Consider the following 22,540-nt stretch of genomic DNA (forward strand, 5'->3'; position numbering starts at 1 on the left):
TTGTGACATTATGATATTACGTCACTATAATACACAATAAAAGAAAAAAGATTCATTTTTAAATGACTTTATAAATTAAATTGCACTAAAAATTTCTACACAATATTAGAATTTTTTATTTTACATTACGATATAAAAAAAAGTTGTTAAACATACAGTAGGTTAGACTGGAAAAATGAAACAGAGAGAGAGATAGAAAAACTATCATGAATCGATGTGTTGCTACTCACTAGTCAAAAACGCAAAGGCAATCTAATATTAATAGATAGTAGTCATTTTTCAGTAATTCAGGTTTAATTCTAGTTTCTATTACTTCATATTGAGGTATTAGCAGTGTATCTAATTAATGTTACAAATATTTTTAAATTATAAATAAATTATTATTGATCATACACATTTACAGTTATCAATATTTTTACAATCGTGTTATATAGTTACTTCGTCGGCGTATACGGATTTTTTTTTTAATGGAGATAATAGATAATTCGGAAAAAATTTAGTAAAAATCTATTCCAATATACGTATGCATTTAAACATTCAGTTACCTGCCAAAGCGTATAATGAAGTCAAATACTAATAAAACAAAAAGATATGTAGAATTTGTTTAATAGTGTTACATTTTGTAATTGATAAATCTCTGTTGATTATTAAGACAGTGAATAATTCATTAGGGGAATGTTGGATAATTATACATAAAGTTGGAACAATGATTTTGCTTTTATTTTCAGACATTCTACAATAAAATGTAAGATATTAATTCTTTATTCAATAATTAGACTCTTAAATAAACATTTTTTTTTATATGTGATTAATATTGAAATAAAATTTTTTACAAATTTTATCATTTCTGATAGTATAGAATATTTAATATCAATTAGGATACCATAAGCTAATTATATAATAAGATACATATAATTATTATAAATATAATTATAAATTAGATTATTAAATTTAATAACATTATTATCTTGTATAAATGTAGATATAGTATTATTATAAAAAATATATTAGTATTTCACTTTCCAAAAATATTAGCATATAATACTGTAAATATATAATTTAGATAATGAGACTAGGTTAAAAAATGGATTTATAAATATATCGTTTGAATCAAATCAAACTGATTGATAATTTGTCAGCAAAAGATGTTATAGATAACAGATAAATTGGTGATTTTTATAAAGATGAGGTTTAACAAGCAAGAGTTAATGGCTCTGGCTACTCAGCCTTCACAAAAATTTGAAAAAGAAGGTATACTTTATCTACGAGAACGACAAGAAAGCTTCTTTCGTCGAACAGAGAGTAAGTTTTTATTATTTGATATATCTATTAAAATTCTAATAATGTTTATATTACATCGTTCATTTTTTTTTATTTTACCAATAGTCTAGATTGTACAGTTTTTAGGTTATACAATAGCTGCATGCTATTATATTTATATTCATATTTTTATTATTTCTAAATATAAGTTCTAAAGTATTTAATGTGAAAAAAAATATTTCAATAAAATCTTAATTAATTAGATGAAAATTACCTGTGCTATATTAGATATTTATTTAAAAAATATCTAGTTAAATATATTTATCCTAATTATTTATATCAAATCTATTCATTTTTAAAAATTATTATAATTGTAATAATTAGAAAAGCTGTGTTAGTATATATTTCATGCATGAATTAAATTTCATATATTTTCTATCTGCAAAATGAGCTTAAAATAAGCAGTATAATTTTAGTTGTTAAAAAATTTGTTTATAGAATAAACAATAAATTTATACGTTTATATAAGTGATAGGTATTTTACATATATATTCTAGATATATTTATGAAATTTTTATATCATTCAACAAAAATATAAATGGACATTTATTTTTATGGACCTTGATTATAGAAAATTTAAAATATTAAAACTTGAAAAAAATTATAAAAATTGATAAATTATATATAATAATATTTATAATGATTTATAATAGAAATTCAAGCTTTGTTTACTTTCAAAAAAAATTGTACATAATTATACCTGCAATGCTTAGGAATTTAGGAAAACCAATTTAATTTATATTTATCATTCAACTTCGTGGGTAAAACAAAATTTTAATAATTGTTCAAATCAAGATTATTGATACTTTTACGAAGGTATAAACATTAGACTTTAATTGATTTGTAACTTATGTAAAATTATATTAAACTATTCAATTAAAATACTTTAAACAATAACAATAAAGAAAATATTACTCAAATATTTTAATGTTTTAAGTTTGCATTAAAAAAATTTTAAAGGAAAAAATGTAAAAAAAATTTAAGAGAATAGAGTGTAAAATGTATGTTATACATTTCCATATTTTTATAATTACAAATGGACATATTTAAGAATGTTATCATTTAGAACTGTTTTCTGTTAAAAATATACCATTTATGGTAAAGTATATATTCTAATATCAATTCTATCAAAATAGTCTTCTTCATTGTTTTAAAAATATTGTTAAATAATCATTTTGATATTATATAAAAAGCTAGAATAATCTTTTTAAAATTTTCCCTTAATGCTAACATATTACCTCATAATAACTTTGGATATTTTCTATAAATTTTCACAGAATCAGAACCATATATTTCAAATATTGCATATAATTATTAAAAATATGTACAATATAAAACAGTTCTTGATATCTTATACAATTTTATTAATATATATTTTATGATAATTAATGTACATTTATAACAATTTAAATTTAAAAACATTTAACATTTATTTTTGTAGATCTGTAATAATCCATTAGTATTACATTCTTATAAAATAATATGAGATAGCATTCAATACCTAAAATCATTCATTTATATAAAGTGCCCTTAATTTATTTGATGTTTAAGTGTAGATTATAAAATATTTAAATATTTTTAAATATTTCACAATACAAGAAAAACTTAATAGTAACAAACTAAAATTCTGTGGTTTCTTGGAACAGTATTGTATTTTAATTGTAATAAAAAACTAAAAAACGTTAAGACTTGTAATCACTTGTTAAAAATTATTATTTATATTTCATTTAATATATTTACTACAAAAATCTATAATGGTTTATTAGTTTTGCAGAGAAATTCATATTCAGAATCATAAAAAATATTACCAATTCTAATAATTCATTTTATTATAATCTTATTTTCTCTTATTAGTTATTTTATATGAATTTATAGAAGTAATAAATAGCATAATATTTTTATAATTAGTATGTAGTAAATTATAAAAAACTTAACCTTGATATATGTTTTGGATAATACTTTCTTATTCTTTTAACCTATAAATTTGAGAACTCGTATAATCATATTTTTTAATAGTCTTTAAATTAATTAAACTTTGTTATTTTATACATTATCGTACGGTGCATGTCCAATAACAATCAGTACCTCCATAAAATTTCCAGGTACAAATAAAAAACTTGACAGCAAAAAACAAAAGGAAAAAACACATAAGACACTTCGAGACTTCAGTTGCGTTTCAGCCAGTACGAGTAAAGGTACCGTCGATCGAATTTATCAGTTTCAACTTGAACATTACTTTCAAAAAGTTTTATTGTTTTATTTTTCTTTAAAATATTTATAAAAAATGGTCTTTTTAAAATAATTCAATGGAAAAAATCAGTAATAACCAAGACAAAAATTTAAAAAATCTTAAACGTTTTATAAAACAACAGTTTTTACAGTAAAATAAGACTAATTGACAGCTAAAAAATAATTCCTTAAACTGTTTTATTTACAGATATTTAATTGCCATTTAATATTAATTAATAATTTTAATTATATAAGATGGAAAATCCATTTGCAATATAAAATTGATTTTTTTTAGAAGAGAGTAAAGTATAAAACATTCAAATTTTAGTGTCTAAAATTATTTAAACTCTCTGAGAGAAATGTTTTAGTGTAATAAATTTATTCTTTTCATAGTACTTTCACTAACATATTTTTAAGTATATTTTCTAATACATTATTGTTGCCGTATTTACGAAAAAATAATACCATCAATAGTTCCTAGTTTATTTTATTTTATTTTTTAAAATATAAAAATACATTATCAAAATCAATAAATGAATGAAATTTTTACCTCAAGATTATAAGACTGTGAACTTTATTAACAAAATGTGAGGAGCGCTGTTATTATGAAATATAAATAATGCACTTTAAGAAATTTGCCGACACTAAATACTAAATAATAAAAGTAAATAGAGTAAGAATACTGCATTTAGTTATAACATCTTTATAGATCTTTTTTTTATAAATAATGTAATGAAAAGTTTTAAAAAATGTATGAAATTTAATTAAAAATAAAAGATCAATAAGATTATTAATGATCGTTTTTTAAAAGTCAATTAGTAATTCATTTTTTCTTAAACTTATAAAAACATCTTTAAAGCTTATACTTTATACTTCATACTTTAAAAATTATTATATATTATTATAAATTATATACTATTATTATAGATACTTTTATAATAAATAATAGTGAAATGAATTTTATTTGAATAATTATTTATTGTAATAAAAATAATAATTAGGTCGCTTTATTTTAAAACCAATTATAGTCAGTTAATGTTGAGAATAATTTAAGAAATTTTTAAACAGAATTATCTGTGTAGTAATCATTTATGAACTGATTATAGTTTTTTAGTCAATGTAAAAAATGTTCAAATATGTATCACAAATATTTTATACATTTCTTGCATATTCCACGATTTCTATGTATTTTTATAATTTGTAATAAAAATAATTAAAAAACCTACGAGTATAATTCAAATATTTATTTAATCTCTAAAAATTTTTTAACAGTTTATTATGCAAAAAATATTACATCCAATTTGGCAAATTTTTTAGAAAATATATTATAGTATTATATATATAAATAAATCATATTATAAATAAATATATTATAATGGTATAAATATATATATATATGCACATTGATATACATGACAAAATTAAATTGGTACTGTGCCAGCTTAATAAAATTACTCTATGCACTACCCGTATGGTAGCCAGCAAATTAATTTATATCGACAAATATCAACTCGATTATTATGTCATATAGCTTATCATTTATTTAATAGTTAGAAACTCTTTAGATTAATGCTAACACATGTATTAGAAGGTATTTACATTTGTTTATAACACGATTTACTTTAGTTTGAAATTTAATTAATTTGCATGCAAGTATTAACCTTATTAGAACACTATTCAAAAAATTTTTCTGAAAAAAATTTGATTATAATTTGATTATACTTTAAAATAGTTTTTATAAAAATATCTTTATTTTGTGAATTTTCAGTCATAACATTATAATAGATATGTCAATATATCAAAGGAATCTGAACATTGCAAGTCTTTTGTAAAAATTACACTAAATATAAAGTTTTTTATTATTTTACATATATTAATTATTGTTAAAAGTCTGAACATATTATTGTATTTGTAGAACAAATTTTCTTTCATATAATTTAATTTGAACGTGCAATTTAGTATGAATATATGTGGAAAGTAATTGACCTTAAATTAATAATACGCGTATATATTATTTTCATTAAAAATAATTCAAATTATATTATCAAATTAATAAAAACTATATTTTTAAAAGTTATTAAAGCAGTATTTTTATATGTTTTTATTTAGCTTGTTATAATATATTATAAATCTATATATTGATAAACATACCTATATATTATGTAAAACTATTTATATCTGTACGAAAAAATAATAGTTTTGGAATCAATTGTGTGAATATCATACATTTTGTATAAGTTTTATTTATATTCAATTACAAAATAAATCAGAATCTTTTTAATATAATATTCTAATCAACTATTACGATACATGGAATATTCAATCAGATTATGAAAAAAATTTTAATATTTTTATATTTAATTTATGTGTAATGTTTTGATTGATTAATTTAAAATTCGAATCTCTACTCCTATATGTACGTTTGGAAAAGTGTAATAGATTGTTATATTTTTATTTAATGATAATTATTATAAAATAAATTGATAAATTAAAAATAAATAGTTAATATAGTTATGTTTATCCTCAAAATTAACAATATTTAAATGTACTTTCAATAAATAGTAATTCTGGTATTACTTCATTTGATTATTTCATTAACATATGAAAAGAAATAAAATCATATACAAATATTCATGGTTATAAAATTGACGAAATATTTAAGTTATATTATAAAATGTTTAGTTTTGTTAAGTTTATGGGAGAGTCAATCAGGCTTTATAAAACTTAAAATTTCAAAATTTTACATAATTAGTTATTTTTAACTTATTTTTATATATACATATAAATCTCTATTCTTAAAAAATATCAAATATATTTAAAGTCACAATTTTTATTTTATTCTATTATAGTTACATATAAAGAACAGAAAATTTTATATGAACATATCACAAACGCAATTACATGATTTTTAATATTTAAATTGCTCTAGAGAATAAATGAATAAAGTTTAAAATAAAAGTTAAGAATACACTTATATAATTATTATAGTTTATCTAATTTATGATAAATATTATTTACAAAATTCCTTCTAATATAAATTATACATCCAATGTAAATTATAGTCAAAATGTTTTATAAATGTTCTTTTCTATTAAATTAAATGTCTGGTAAAGAAAGTTTATTTCTAAAATTTTTCAGCTTCTTTTCCAGTATTTTTTCCCTTTGTTCTCTTGTTTGTATTGTAATTTAACATTCTTATTCTATTTATATTATTTATATCAAAGCTAATATCTTTTTTCTATATGAAAATATATAACAATAAAGAATTGGTATTATCATTTATCTTCTTCACCTTAGTACTATATACTTAACGTTAAACACTATGTGAGTTTCATTAGGTGTTTGAATATAATCAATAATTTGAATGCTCTTGCTCGCAGTAAGTCTTGAGAGATGGTGCAGATTGCGGGGAAATCTCTTATTTTATTTCAAGTCAAAAGAACAATGGTCTGAGCCAGTTGGTGTTATCATACTTGAGCAGTTCTCTATTCGCGTTGAACAGCAAACTAATCAGATTCCCTATGGATTTAGTATAGGTAAGATATTTTATTAAAACATTTCGTTAAAATACAATTAATTATCATTAATAAATAAAAAATGTTTAATAATTGTGGTCAACAAAAAAATAGCATCAGACAAATTTTTGGAACTTTTTAAGTTTTTATTGATCCAATAATTTCAATATAATTAATTAATGTTTAATAATATAATTTAATAATATATGTTTTATACAGTATTTTGAGTTTTATATATTGTACAGCAAAAGCAAAATTTTAATAGCTATTGATATTTTAATATTTAAACGAACTAAATTAAATTTAAATATTTTAAATAAATAATTATAAAAAAATTATTTTTTATAATTTTGAAAAATTCTTTAGTTATAAACTACAAATAAAACATGATTTTTTGTATAAAATTTTCAGAAGATATATTTTTATAGTTTTTTTTTTAATTGAACACAAATTTGGAAAAAGGAATTCTTATAAAAATTAAGAAATATAAATAAATTATTCTTAACGTAACGAAACATAAGGATTATAATATAATAAATATCATTCTTCTATACTATGCTCATCATTATATTCTTGATAAATAAATAACTTATACGAAAAATTATCACTAATTATCAATAAATTAAGATTGACAAAAGAGAATATTTAAATGGAATTCAATAGTATTTGTCGGTGGTATCTATCAACAACTTGGCGCAAATTCTTTAGAAGATAGAGACAGCTGGCTGCAAGCTCTGCATTTAGCTAGTTATGAGTTCATGCGAAGTCAACTATTGGCACTGAGACAACGAATAGAAACGTCAGTTAATCATAATTATGACACAGACATCCAGATGTTACGAGTAAAATGTGGTATTACGGCAGGTTTGTTATTAATTTTTTTAAAGTTTAAAAATGTACACGGTTTGCATAATATTTAAAAGAAATTATACATTAAAGTAGGAATTGCAGATGGTTTTATTGAAAATATTTACTTTATACATAAAAAGAATTATTTGTTTAATATATATTTTTTACATATACATAAATATTATATAATTTTATTATATTGGTATAAATTATTTATAAATATCTTTATTAAATAAAAAAAATATTTAAAAATCATTTTCTTTCTTATATAAAAATTGAATATAGATAATTCAATTTGTATTAATTTTATTAAATATTCAAAAGTGTAACTTAAGCCCACATATTCAAACACTTTTCTACATTTTTTGTATTCTAATTTAGCAATTCAAAAACGGTCTAAGCTTTTATATACATGTGACTGTAATCAAATTTATCTTAAACTTGATTTTTATTTTTTGATAAACAACTTTTAATTTGAAAACCATTTAAAATTTAAATAAAATAAGAATCTATTAAAAAAAAATTCTTTTCATTCATCAATTTTATGTATACCCTACAACTGTTCAAAAATTTATCTTTGCATTTAAGCAAATTGTTAAAGTCGCACAAAAATAGTAACTTTAGACATTTTTCATAATTTGAATCTTTTTTTCAACTTGTTGAATTGTAAGAAGTAGCATATTTTATAAAAAAATTTAAATACTTATAGAAAAGAATTAAAAATCTATGGAATTAATTAAGTGCATATAAAAAATTTATATTTTTCTCCTTTAATATATTGAAAATATATAATCAGATAATTTAAAAAAAAAAATTTGTTTTTAAGCAATTTTATCCAAAATTAATGAAGAATATATTTTAATAGTTAATTGTCAACTTTTAATAATGTATGAAATCATTAGTATGACAAATTTCATAAATATTAACCAATACACAATAAATAATTTCAATAGATCCTGCAGAGATTCCCATTTGTGAGATATCACTTGCATGCGACAATCTATTATGCGATGGTCATGGTCGACCTCCCAACGCCGTTTTGGAAATAGAAGTTCAAACTTGTCACTCTAAAACTTGGGTGAAATATACACGTACAGAAATTGTGGAGCGAAGCAGTAATCCAGGTTTTCTAAAGACAGTTAGCTTTCGGACAAGTGATGGTATCAGTACCGATTCTTGCTTGCGCATAACGGCATACGATGTGAGGGAGCGTGTGAGCCAAACATCTACACCGATTGGCAGTGCTCTCGTGACATTCAGTGCTATTCAAGATATGCCAAGGTCTGTTTTTTGCAACAATTCTACGACAAACCTATATAAATTTAAAATAAATCAGTCACCTAATAAAATTTTATTTAAAATCTATTTGACAACTAATTTTTAATTTCTATTTTATTAAAATTTTTAATCTACTGTGATACAACATATATATATATACTACTTTCACTAAAGCAAAATTTAATTTTAATACTTATTCATCACGTGTCATACGAGCAGTATAAAATTTGATAGTAGAATTTATCTACTTCAAAACAGCACAATAAAAGGATCAAAACAGACGTTTTGACAATCACATATAAAAAAAGAAAAATGTATTATGTTTAATTTTTTTTTAAGTGATATCCTCCATTTGACAAATATAAATGTCCTTAATTATTTAGAAAAACCAGTTGACAAAAATATAATCTACCTTTTATTAACATTTTACAAAAATAAACGTTAAAAACAATCTATGACTTATTTTTATTTAAAGAACAAAAACTAATTTTCAATTTACAAAAATACGTAACTTTAAATAAAAATTATCAATTTCGAAATATTAAATTTTTTCAAGTGAAAAATCTTATTATGATTAGTAAATATAAAAAATTTAAAAATTAAATAAATTTGAATCCTATATATGCAATTGTATAATTTTTTTATCATATTACTATTTGTTATGCATGTTCAATTTATAATATTTATGTATTTATCAACATGGTATCTTTATTTCATTCAAATTTTTAAATTTTATTTTTACTTTATAAAACGCAGACCTCAGAATCTTAGAAAAAAATTTAATTTAATAAAAGAAATAGTGTTTATCATTTTTGACATATAAAATATTTTTTTTATTTGTCAAGGAAATTTTTTCATAAAATATTTAACCAAAAAACCTTACTATATTATTTCAATAGTGTCTCATATTTTTTTATAATTATTTTTTTCTATTTTAATTATTATTAAATCTCATAATTTAATAAAGAAGCATCTTATCAATATATTAATTAATAATAATATGCTAAAAAAATTGTTTAACCGCTAAAGAAACAATATTTTTACAATTGATATACAATTTTATTATGAACAGCGTCAAAGATATATGAAAGATTCATTAAAAAATAAAATGGCTCATTTTTCTACACTAAATTAATTTTATTGTATGTTAAGTCGAACATAAATACCTAATACTTTTTATGAAAAAAAATGTATACAACGATATTTTTTTCCGAAAATAAAAATACGTACTTTTTAGAATATTTTATTAATGTCCATGTTTTGTATACAAAGATTTTTATATTTTTTTATCTGAATATGACGTACAGAAATTAATCATAAATATATTAATTATGCAAAAATAAAAAATTAGTATATCATCTTTTTTATATTAGGTAGCACTTGTTTATATACATATATATATATATATATATATATATATATAGTATTATTTTCATATTTCATACAAATCAGATCATATATAAAGATTCAATAATTATTAATATTTTGCAAGTCATTTATAGAATTATATATTTTATCAACAACATATTCTTTTTATATTAATATAAAAATTTCTATTTCCCGTAGAATTTGTATTAGTTACATTAGCTTCTTATATCAACTCACAAAGTAATAAAAATGTATTGTATCTATATCCATTAGTAATAATATAATAAAGCAGTAATGATCGTGTATTATATAATTACTATTAATTCTAACATCTCTTTAAAAATTTTTGTTTTTTGAGGAATAAAAACTATTTGTTTGTATAGATAATTGAACTCGTGCAAAAAAGAATATCTCGGAAAATTTAGATTAACAACTGAAATGACTAGTAGATGGTTAATAAGAGTTGACTTGAAGATATGTACATGTATAATTAAAAATCATTAAATTATTGATTATTCAATTATCTGTTTTCGATAATTATTTCACCCAGCGACTAATTTTTGTTTTTTAATCAAGTTTTTCTTGATTTATTGCTACTAAATTAGTTTTTAATTCTGTAACATATTTAATTTTATAAACAACATATATTTTCAGTACTCCATACATAATGTTATATAAATTTATGAAAAATTTGTGTTTCAAAATTTTACATACACCATATCCAAAATCATCTGTTCTTTTATTTTTCACACCTTGATTCCAATTTTCTAGTATGTTCAATTTATAATTATGATTTACAGTTGATATAATAGTTAAGAAAACAATTTTAATTTTTAAGACTTAAATAGTTGATAACATTGATGATGTTGATGAAAATGTTACAACACTAATTTATTTAAAAATTGATGTAAATCCAAATAAATAAAATATAACGGAAGGAAAATTATAATACAGAAAATTATAAATCATTATAGATTGTCCTGGAATTAATTTTTTATTTAAGGTCAATAAATTAAATTCTTTTATGCTATTTTAGATATGCCATGGACTATAGTATACCTATTTAATCTTTACATAACTTTCATCGATATTTCCAAAAATTTCAATGTTAATCCATCTATTTTTTTGGAGAAATACTTCTTCACATATATATAAACTTTTATATTTTTGATAAATGTTGCATCTAACAATTTTTACTATTGCTTTTTTCATTTTTCATTATATTAAACAATTTTCATAATGTATATGAATAGTTAATTCGGTAATTTAAAACTAAATATTTATAATATCGAAATAGAAATATATTTGAAAATTATACCAAATTACTATTTAATAATATTTATAAAGCTTAAATTATATATATAAGTATAAGTATAACATTTTTTTGTGATTTAGTGGGTAGCTTAAAAGAGCAATCTTTTGTTTTTAATTTAAAGGTATAGTTCTGAATTAAAATAATATAAGAATGTAATTTAAATTTCAATATAAATATATGACTAATAAAAATTAATAATAGTAGAAGTAAGGTATAAAATTATATATTTACGTGATCATTATAATTAAATCCATCATAAATATAAATTTTATAATCAACAGAGTTTACCAATATGCATGAGACAAGAGAAAAACAAACTTACCGTTTAATATAAACTACTATGTCGTTTTATATGAATTGGAAAATTGCCTCTATAAGACAGAAAATAATTGGGCTTGAATAAAATAAAAAAAATTATGATACAAACAAACATGATGAAATAATTTAATTATTGTCAATGTAAGAAAATTATTAGTATAATAAACAAAATTTCTAAGAAATTAAAAAATTATTAGTGTTAAGTAAATATATGTAATATAAATAATTGTAACATGGAGAGAAGGAGCAGGAGAATGAAATAACAGTGGCAAGTACAAAATAACAGTAATGCTTTTAAATAAAATAGAAAATTTTAAATAATATGAAAGAATGTTTATAAGTGTAAAAGTTCCAGACCATAAACAGAAATTGCTTGAACATTAATATTCTATATATTGACAGTTATTATTTAATAATTAAAAAACTAAGCTATATATTACAATAGTGAAATAGATGGCAGTAGCCAATATGAATCCCAATGAACTATTTCAGTTAATACTAATGGTAGGGTTTGAAAATGCTGAGATATAAATTATTAACGTATATTAATATTTGATAACCCAATATATTACTGTATTACTAAATGAGTTTTCGAAGATTATCTAGGCAAACTTTCTATAGAGATTTAATATTAGACTTCTCATGAAACATAGGCAAAAAAAAAGTTGGAATACTTGACAGTGTCAATAATATGAAATGTGGTAACTTATGATAATACCAGAGTTATTTATCGATGGTAGAAGCAGTATTAACAATAGTGTTCAGATACTATTTACGTTCAAAATGATGTTCAAAGATTACTAGTACCATAAAGTACAAATAGAGCAGTAGCAAATAAAAACATTCGCATCTTTGAAAAAGCGATGAAAATTTTATGTAAAGCCATTTATTTTCTATCTTGCCCCATGAGTTTTATTGCGTAAATAAAAAAAATGACAAGGATATTGTTCGAAGAGAAAAAATAATAAATAATTAATAATTGCTATATTTAAAAATGCACACACTAATCTAAAAGGTACATGCTTTAAAAATATTGTGAACTCCATTCTTTTCTATTCGATTGTGATGTTGATCTCTTTTCTCCGATACAAAAATTGATAATAATAGTGAGATATAAATATCATCAAGAAGCACGTAAATAAAGGAATAAATATAGTCGAGTATATATTATGAAAGTGTAAAGGAAAATGTACACTTAAAAAAAATGTAGACTTGTAAAGCAAACAATGATAAATAAAGATATAAAAATATATATCGATGATAAAATAATGCAGTAAGACAATTTTAAAAGATCGTATGATTTTTCTGCATTTTTCTTCATTTATATGTAATTGTAAAATTATATAATACATTTAATTAATTGTTATATGACAATTTCAGATTGAGAATACCCTTAAAATCTTCAAAGGACATAACTGCAGGCTTTTTAACCATTAATGCTTGGAATTTAGAAACCGAGGATAAAGGAAATAGTACTGAAAGTACACCATCCAAAAATATGTCAAATAAATTGTATTGTCATAGACGTTCGCAATCACTTCCTTCAAGATTAGGTACAAAAATAAAGCTTCCTCATCAAGGACAATTAAAACTGCTATTTGCTAATTCTCATATCCAAACATACAGGTATATTTATTTGGATAAAACTTCCATATTATACAAGTGACAAACGTATAGACTACTCATTTCTTAAAGAAAAGGAATAAATAATACAATGTAATTAATTTAGTATTAAAAATATTGATAGTATCGAATGAGATCTGCCTGAATTCTAACAAATAAACAGAATAAAAATATATTTTCTGAATTAAATTTTACAAATATATTTGATATAATATTTTATAAGTACATTATTATAACACGTTTTTATGAAATGATACATTTTCAATCTTATTTTTTAAAATAAAATATTGTTTTTAATATATGTAGATTTCATTCTGGTTTGGGTGGTGATATTTGCGTTTATGAAATAATGGCTGAAAGCAAGTTATGCTACCAGTTTCCACAACAATTGTTGTACGTTGATTTATTTGTTCAAATTAATATTTTTATAAATTAATTAAAATAAATACTTACTGATAAAGAATTATATTAAAAAATTAAAGAGGAATTTGGATTCAAGAAGAAAAGGAACTTTTGCAAGAAGTTGCTGGAATGGGTGAATTGCGAGAACCTTGGCATACTAAACAAATTGAACTTTTAGATCGACACTTACATCTGTTACACTTATATTCTCAAGCAAAAGAAAATTTAGCCGCATTTAAAGGTAAATATTGTTGCTATAAACGAAATATAAAAATATAATTTAATTTATTCATAAAAAATTACATTTTAGGAAGTTATTTTAAACAGTCATCGCGAAAGAATGATAGATCATTAGAATTTGCACCTCTGAATTTACATTTTCAAAGAATGTGGGTTCATAATGATACGTTAAATAAATCTGGTTTATATGATTTTATTAGTGTTGGGGCATTTACTGCTCATTCTCATAAAAGTAAAACCGGTGGACTTCTAAGGTAAAACATAAATATTTATATTGTAATTCATTCTTTTTCAATCTTTTATTTTAATTAGTTCTTATTCAATTTAAAAATCTTCAAAGTATATGAAAATAATGAAATTTCTTAGTTTACAAATTACGAACTTGCTTTTAATAAACTGTCTATCGTTTCTTTTCTTTCGAATCGCAAATTACTGTCAGATTACTGTCAAAGTTAGTACAATAAATGAATAAAATATGCACAAAAATCTTGTATTAGCATTACATATTCATATACATATATAGTGAATATTAGTATGTGATATTTAGCCAGTCAATTAAATTGTTAAATTCTGTGTTTTACGAGGTACCATATCTTCATATAGCAATGAATACTGAATAACAATCACTTTAAAGAAAAGAGAATGTTTTCTTATTCATATTTTATGATAGGTTAATCAATTAGAATATTTAATAAAGTTGTATAATTAAATCACAGAAAAACCAATACTATTAGCTCTTACCATTCAGTGCGGGCTAATTTTTATTGTTTTCTATGGCTATAAACGAAAAAACACTAATAAACCCTATGAAAACTCAGATGATGATCTTAAAGGTACCAATTTTTTTCTCGCTTTAAACTGCCGATTTTTCACCATTATCGTTCTTGGGAAAATTAATAAAAGTAGACCATGTATTGACGTTTGCAATGTTCTTGATCTTCAGGGATTATCATTCACTTAAAATTTCTAGTTCAAATTTATTCATATTATTACTGCACTATTCTTTTTTGCTAGTTTGCACTACTTTATCAGTTTAATTAATTTTTAAATTTATAATAAGAATATTACTTCATAATTAGAGTTGATCATAGATTTTAATACTTTATAATGCCTAGAGAATATTACACTTGTGTGTGTCAAATTCAATTTCTTTTATGTATAATTTAACCAATAGTTGTTTAAAAATTAACGCTCTTTAGCATTTTTTAGCAGAGAAGAAAGAATAAGATAAATTTAAGATTAGTTTTAAAATACTTAACTCTACAATTTCATTATTTAACCGATGTACTTTATACAGAACCTTTATTTCGTGTAGCACTATTAAGTTTATAAACCAACTAGACGTTCTTTTTGTTGTACATGATTGTAAAAAAATGTGTTTGCTTAAAATTTTAGTTACAATAAAAACTATTTTTATAGATAAAATACCTCACAATTAGAATTATAATTATAATAAGTAGTATATAAGTTTATAAAGTTTACTACAATTTAATTTCTAATAGTTTAAAGTATTTAATTTTTAGACAGATGTATTTAAAATTTTAAAAATAAATAAAGGAAGAGTTCTATGCAATTCCAAATATAATGCCATAGTATATCATGTTTCATAATTAATATTATATAGTAGTTTACAAGCATTATGGCTAAAAAAAAGTTCAATGAGTCTCCTAACATTAGGACTACTTGACATATATACTACATTGATATCATATTTTTACAATTAATAAAACCAATTTAAGCTGTTATATTTGAATGCCAGCTTGCAAATTTAGACTTTTCAAATTCATTTTTTTCTAATTTAGATAGGAGAATTATTGTTGACTTTTTTTTCTCATGATCCGTAACTAAATTTATTTCTTCTATTAAGTTAAGTTATAAAAACATATATTTTTTTATAATTGCAAATGCTCTGTGTATGTACCTAGTATACCTTGTAACAAACAGTATAGAGTAAAAGGAATCCATGCAAAAAGTTAGAAAAGTTGTATTTTTATAGAATATTTTTATATACAATTTTATTTATAAAATCAAGCATAATTGCACTTAATGAGTAAAAGATGGTTTTTAATTTTTTTTTATTTTTTAAATTTTATTAAAATTTGATTAAAAATACTATTATTAACAAATATTTGTTTATATTTTCATGCATAGATTAGTGCAAACACTTAAAGAATCTCTGATACAAGGCATCCAAATCTATCAAGGAAATTCGAAAATTTTAATGTTATATGATGCAATTCAAACCATTAAACAACTGCGCAGTGATGTAGTTAAAGCAATGCAATCTCTTATGAAATTAGCTAAAGATAAAGAACCAACCGGTATGCTATCAATATGTGAGGAAATGATCTCTAAAACTCGAACATTACTTAGTCTTTGGGATCCTGGATTAATTGAAGAGGCTTTAGCCTTTTTAGAAGAACATAAAGTATCGAAGGCATCAGAGATTATCAATAATGAAGTCTCCTTTACACTTAATTTTGACACTAATAAGCCATTATCGCCTTTTAAAAGAATTACCCAACAACTTAATTTTGATCTTAAAAGTCCTGATTTCGATGATTTTATTACACCAGATACTCCACAATATGTACAAGCGATATGGGAAAAGGAAAGTTCTAAAAATAAATATGTAAGCTTTACTGTAAAAAATAAAATTAATCGTAATATACATGACCAGCAAACTAATGAAAATTTTGTGATATTTCCAGAGGTAAATCCAAGTAATATTTTTTAGATTTTATTTGTACAATTAATCATCATTATTCATTAGAAATGAATATTGATATATATGTATGTGTCATTTCAGAATGTGTTAAATGTAAATATGTACATACAATGCAATACATACATATTTTGATTTGTATTTAATTTTTAATAATCAATATTTTGTCCACATTCATATTTTTCAGAAATTTTATATTATTTTTATAAATTATATTTATTGACAACATTTCAAATTGTTAGTAATTTATACTTATAATGGAGCATTTGCATTGTGCTTATAATAATTTTTTTCATTTATAATAAAAATATCTATGCATGTATTATAATAATATTTTTATAGAAATTCATGTGTTTAGAAAGGTAATGTTCTTTATTCAATAAAAAATCATTTGATTTTCTTTAAATATTCTAAATATTTATTACAAACGAGTCACTCTTCAACTTATCGTCTATTAGAATATAATAACAAAAAACTGTTTTATTATCATAAAATATAATTTCAGGTTGAAAATGAATTGGATAAATGTAAAATGACTGAAAATGTTAACAAACAGAATTGCAAACTCGAAGATAACAATAATCATATGAAGGAAGATGAAGAAAAACCTGATTTAAATCATATCAATAATATAGATTTGAGTAAGCGTTTCCTTGATACACAAAAGATGTGCAATTCTCCTTCTGCAAACTACTATAAACCAACAGATGAACCTGAACCATGGGATTTAATTCAGTTAAATATTGAAGCAAGTGTTATGTGTCTTATATCAAAAGTAAAGTTTCTATGTGGGCGATGTACTAGTCCAGCAATAAGACTACGCAATAAAAATTATTTAGATAGGAATCAAAGTTTAAAGAATTACCTAGAATATAATAGAACTAATGCCACATCTATTGTAACTAAACGACAAAAAAATGGTATTAAAAATGAAGAAACAACTAAGCTATTAGATAATGATGTAGAACAAAGTAATACTAATGTTGGTAAACAAAATTCAGCAATGAATAAAACAAAAGAAGGTATATAAAATATCTTAAAATATTTTATAATCTGTAAATAAAGTTAATTCATAAAAATTACAAGATTTAAATACTAAATAATTTAATGTTTTCAGCTAGTAAACTTTCATTAAATATACAAACATATATATATATATATATTGAATATATATTTTAACATTAATTTATATTTTAATTATATTTGAATCCAGTTGTAAAATATTTTTCGAGTTTTATACAAAAATTATTTCGGATAGTAGAGTAAAATTTTCTTTGCAAATAAATAATTAATTTTTTTAGTTTCCTTATATTCCTTTTCCTTATTTTTTTAGTTTTTTTTTTATATTTATATACTTCAAATTATTTATTTTTATTTTTACATGTTTTGATTCATTATCGTTACAAATGCCCTTTTTAAATAGGAATCACTCTATTTTATTGTAATGCATCCTCTAATACAGTGTGTCAAGCTATGAGTTCCATGACACGCGTAATAAAAGAGAATTCAAGTTCGAGAAATAAATTTACAGAAGGTTTAGATTTTGCATCAATTGTTGACTGGACTAGTGAATTAAGACCTAGCATGAAGAAACTTCGTCAAGCAATGGATGGTTTACTGAAAACTGCACGGCTCACTCATTCGGTTTTTAGAGTACAAGAAGATTCTAAAACCGCCTATCGTATTTGTAACGTCCGTTATAGACGTGATGTATGCTTCAGTCAAGCGGTAAATGTTATTAATATTCTAACAACTGTTTTATGAACAAATTGAAATAATATTATAAGAAAATATAAATTGTATTGATATAATAAATAGGATTAATTTTCTTGTTTTAGCTGACAGCATTAGTATCTGGTCTGATGGCAAAACTTTGGTGTCAAAGACCAGATCCAATATTTTTATTAATTTTAACAACACTTGGTCCCCTGATCTCTTTTGAAGGTTTATTAAGTTACTATGGAGATGAAATTGATATGTGGGGAGACATGGCTGTTGCTATAGAAGATATGCATACAGTCACATTTAAACTATCAAGAAATGAAATCCATACAAGGTATACAAATTTAAATAACATATTTAATTTATTTAGCCATATTTGTCACAAAGAATTAATTATAGTTGTTGGGATAATAAAAATATTAATATTAATATAATATTTGGCAATAATTGTTGTTTTATAGCAGTTAGATCTATTGTGAATAATTATTTTAAATTACACCGAACATTTTCGCTTTCATTTTCAAATTTCGCTACAACCATGAATTTCTTAAATTTTTAAAATTAATATAAATGCAATATCTGAAGTAAATCCTTTTATTATTTTCCTGCAGCTTATTACAAAATTTACAAACACAATCCTAAAAAACATATGATTAAAAACAAATGGAAAAGGTGTATTAGTACAGACGTATCAAAGTTTCACGCTCGCATTTGTTATCGATACCTGTTGTATTGTATTATTTATATTAGTTATACTATTTATAGTGAATAAAATTTTGTATTAGTTCCAACACCTATGATTCTTGAGATTCAAGTTTTAATATATTTTCCTTAAATTAAAACTTGGTAGCACCAACATGTGTATATATATTGTATACAGATATTTATATATATATATATAGATTTATACATATATATTATTATAAAATCAAACAAAATAAGAATTATGAATTCAATATTAGGATAATATAGTACATATAATATTATTCAAAATATTTAATTTTTTATTATTTTTAGTCAAAATGACGGAAAGCATAATACAAGATTTCCATTGCCTAGAGTAATTGGATCAAGAACAGCATTAACAGTACTTCTTCCAGTACCAGATGCCATATATTCCTTATTCCCATTAATTCCTTCGATTAAACAAACTCTTTCCTTTACAGTAACTCCTGTATTTTTTAACATTGGAATCAATGAAATGGCTTCTTTAGCAGAAAGTCTTGGAATTACGAAACCTCAAGAAAAAAGTAACGTGGATAATTTTGATCGATTAAATGAATATTATTTGAGATTTAAAAAACTGAATCTTCCAACAGAATTTGTTTCTACTAGATGTAATTATATGCTGTAATTAAAAAACTCACATAAAATTAAAAAATTCTAATATTTTATATTTATTTTCCGTTTTAGTTGGAGCTCAATCAGGCTTGAATCAAACATTAATTGAATTGATGACAAATCTAAAAGCTTGTGTTCAAGTTAAAGTAAATAAAAATGTTGAAATTTTACAACTATCTTCACAAATTTGTAGACGCATGCGAGGTTTAAGATTTACTAGTTGTAAAAGTGCAAAAGATCGCACTGGAATGTCTATTACATTAGAACAAGTAAACATTCTTGCAACAGAATATCATCTTGCAGAACATGAAGTGTCAAAGGCACTTGACTGTATGCGAAGGTAAGTTTATTTAGTTTAATTCAATTTAATTAATTTAATAAGAAAAATGTCAGTTAAATATAATTATTCTTTCATAGTAAACGAAAAATATTTACAAATCCATATTCTTTGAAAATAAGCAATTAGCTATTTTGATAGTAACTTCATTAAAATAAAATTAAATAATATAGGATTGAAGTTCTCAATTTTAATTTTAATAATTGTTTATTTACATTTTTATAGTGAAGGATGTCGAAGAGAAAATACATGGAAAAATATTGGTATAAAGAAATATGCATTCAATAGCTTACAAATTATGACACTTCCGAAACTATATCGACCTCCAACTGGCACATATGGTTCTGCACAAACTTAATTCTACTACTGAATAAACATATTTTAATATCTTGTACAGTTTAATTTTCTGATATGGAAATGTATTATGTAGTTTACAAATATGTGTTACATATTGATATATTGTGAGATAGACAATTATAAATTATGTGCAGTTTATATAGCAGATTTTATTATTATCTTTTTCTATAAAATACAAAATATTGGAATGATAGTAAATGCTTAAATTAATTATTAATTATATAAAATTGTACAGTACTATGGTATTTGTAATTTATTTTCAAAATTACAATAATTAAACATATAAATTATATAAGTATTGTAATTGGGCAAACAAAAATTTAATTATAATATATTCAACATACAAATATATAAAGTATTACTATTATTTAGAATTTATAAATTACAAAATTAAATCACATTGTAATACTACTTAAAAATATTCTTTCACAATTTGATAAAAAATTGTAATTGTTAAAATTAAAATTAAAACATATTTTAGAATAAAATTTTAATAAATGCATTTGCATAATTAAATAAACTCATTATAATAAGAATTCAAAATTGTTATTCAAATATTGATTAATTTAAATTAACGACTACTTACAGTTTTTACGAAAAAAAAAATTTTCATAATAAAAACGTACACAATACATTGCACACATTTCATTGTTTTTATTAATATTTTAAACAATCATGTAATATGTATAAATAAAAAATATACTTATACACAATATTTATATTAGTTTACTGTTTAAACTAAGTATTACAAAATTCACTGCAAGTATACATACATGTTTTTCAAATTTTTATTAATTAATTCTTTAGTAGAGTAATTTAATAATTGCATTCATTATAATTGATAAATATATGTAAAGTATGTAATGAATATTTACTTTAAATAAGTAATTACATAAAAGTTTTGTATAATAAATCTAATTTGTGTAGACTATTATTTATTAATTTATTTGAGTAATAATGTTTAAATGAAGAACAGCAAGATGTAACATGATGTCTGGGATTAGAATATGAACCACCCAATGATGTTGGGGGGGGGGGGATTGCTGACAAGTGGAGAAGGCAGACGCAATTTTTCAATTCAACACACAGTGTATTTTGATTTTCTATTTATTTCTTGAATACAATATGATTATAAATGGTGTTAATGTTAATATTGTAAAATGATTATAAAATCTGTGAAGTTTCTTCAGTGATTTTTACATGGTGATTGAGCAGTGTCACGTGTAGGTGACGTTCCAACAATTGCTCCTTGAAGCCGAGATGAATATTATCTGTGGCTATTGTGAATCCTTGTGAACTGTTTTATGTTTTTTGTTTAAGATATGATGTCAGCTGTAGCTGTTTTTAATGTACGTAAAGCCGTCGCTGTTGTAAGATATATGTTAAACAGTCGCGGTTGTAACCTGTAGCTGTTTTAATATATGTACGTGAATCCGTCGCCGTGTAAGCCGTAGCCTGTGTAGATGTTGTGAAGCGATCGTTGCAAGGTATACGTTAAGCCGTAGCTGTGTAAGATATATGTTAATAAATGTTGGTGTTATACTTTAGTTAATTTCACTCTAAAACTGCACTTGTACTCATGCTCTTTGAATATAACACTT

The 22,540-nt window shown here is 22.1% G+C and overlaps 1 protein-coding gene across 1 annotated transcript; it reads left to right on the forward strand.

Moving 5' to 3' along the window:
- Positions 1-1,139: 1,139 nt before the first annotated feature.
- On the forward strand, positions 1,140-21,013 carry LOC105359855 (type I inositol 3,4-bisphosphate 4-phosphatase). The gene is given in 16 exon segments (XM_011496575.1): positions 1,140-1,302; positions 3,423-3,515; positions 6,930-7,085; positions 7,728-8,030; positions 8,849-9,194; positions 13,573-13,818; positions 14,122-14,208; positions 14,298-14,458; positions 14,528-14,711; positions 16,609-17,170; positions 17,688-18,204; positions 18,606-18,910; positions 19,021-19,238; positions 19,922-20,241; positions 20,318-20,585; positions 20,808-21,013. Coding segments are annotated over 16 exon segments (4,017 nt in total). The 5' UTR covers positions 1,140-1,184; the 3' UTR covers positions 20,941-21,013.
- The last annotated feature ends 1,527 nt before the right edge of the window (positions 21,014-22,540 follow it).

This window comes from Ceratosolen solmsi, unplaced genomic scaffold, assembly GCF_000503995.2.
Source record: "Ceratosolen solmsi marchali unplaced genomic scaffold, CerSol_1.0 scaffold29, whole genome shotgun sequence".
Taxonomy (NCBI): Eukaryota; Metazoa; Arthropoda; class Insecta; order Hymenoptera; family Agaonidae; genus Ceratosolen; species Ceratosolen solmsi.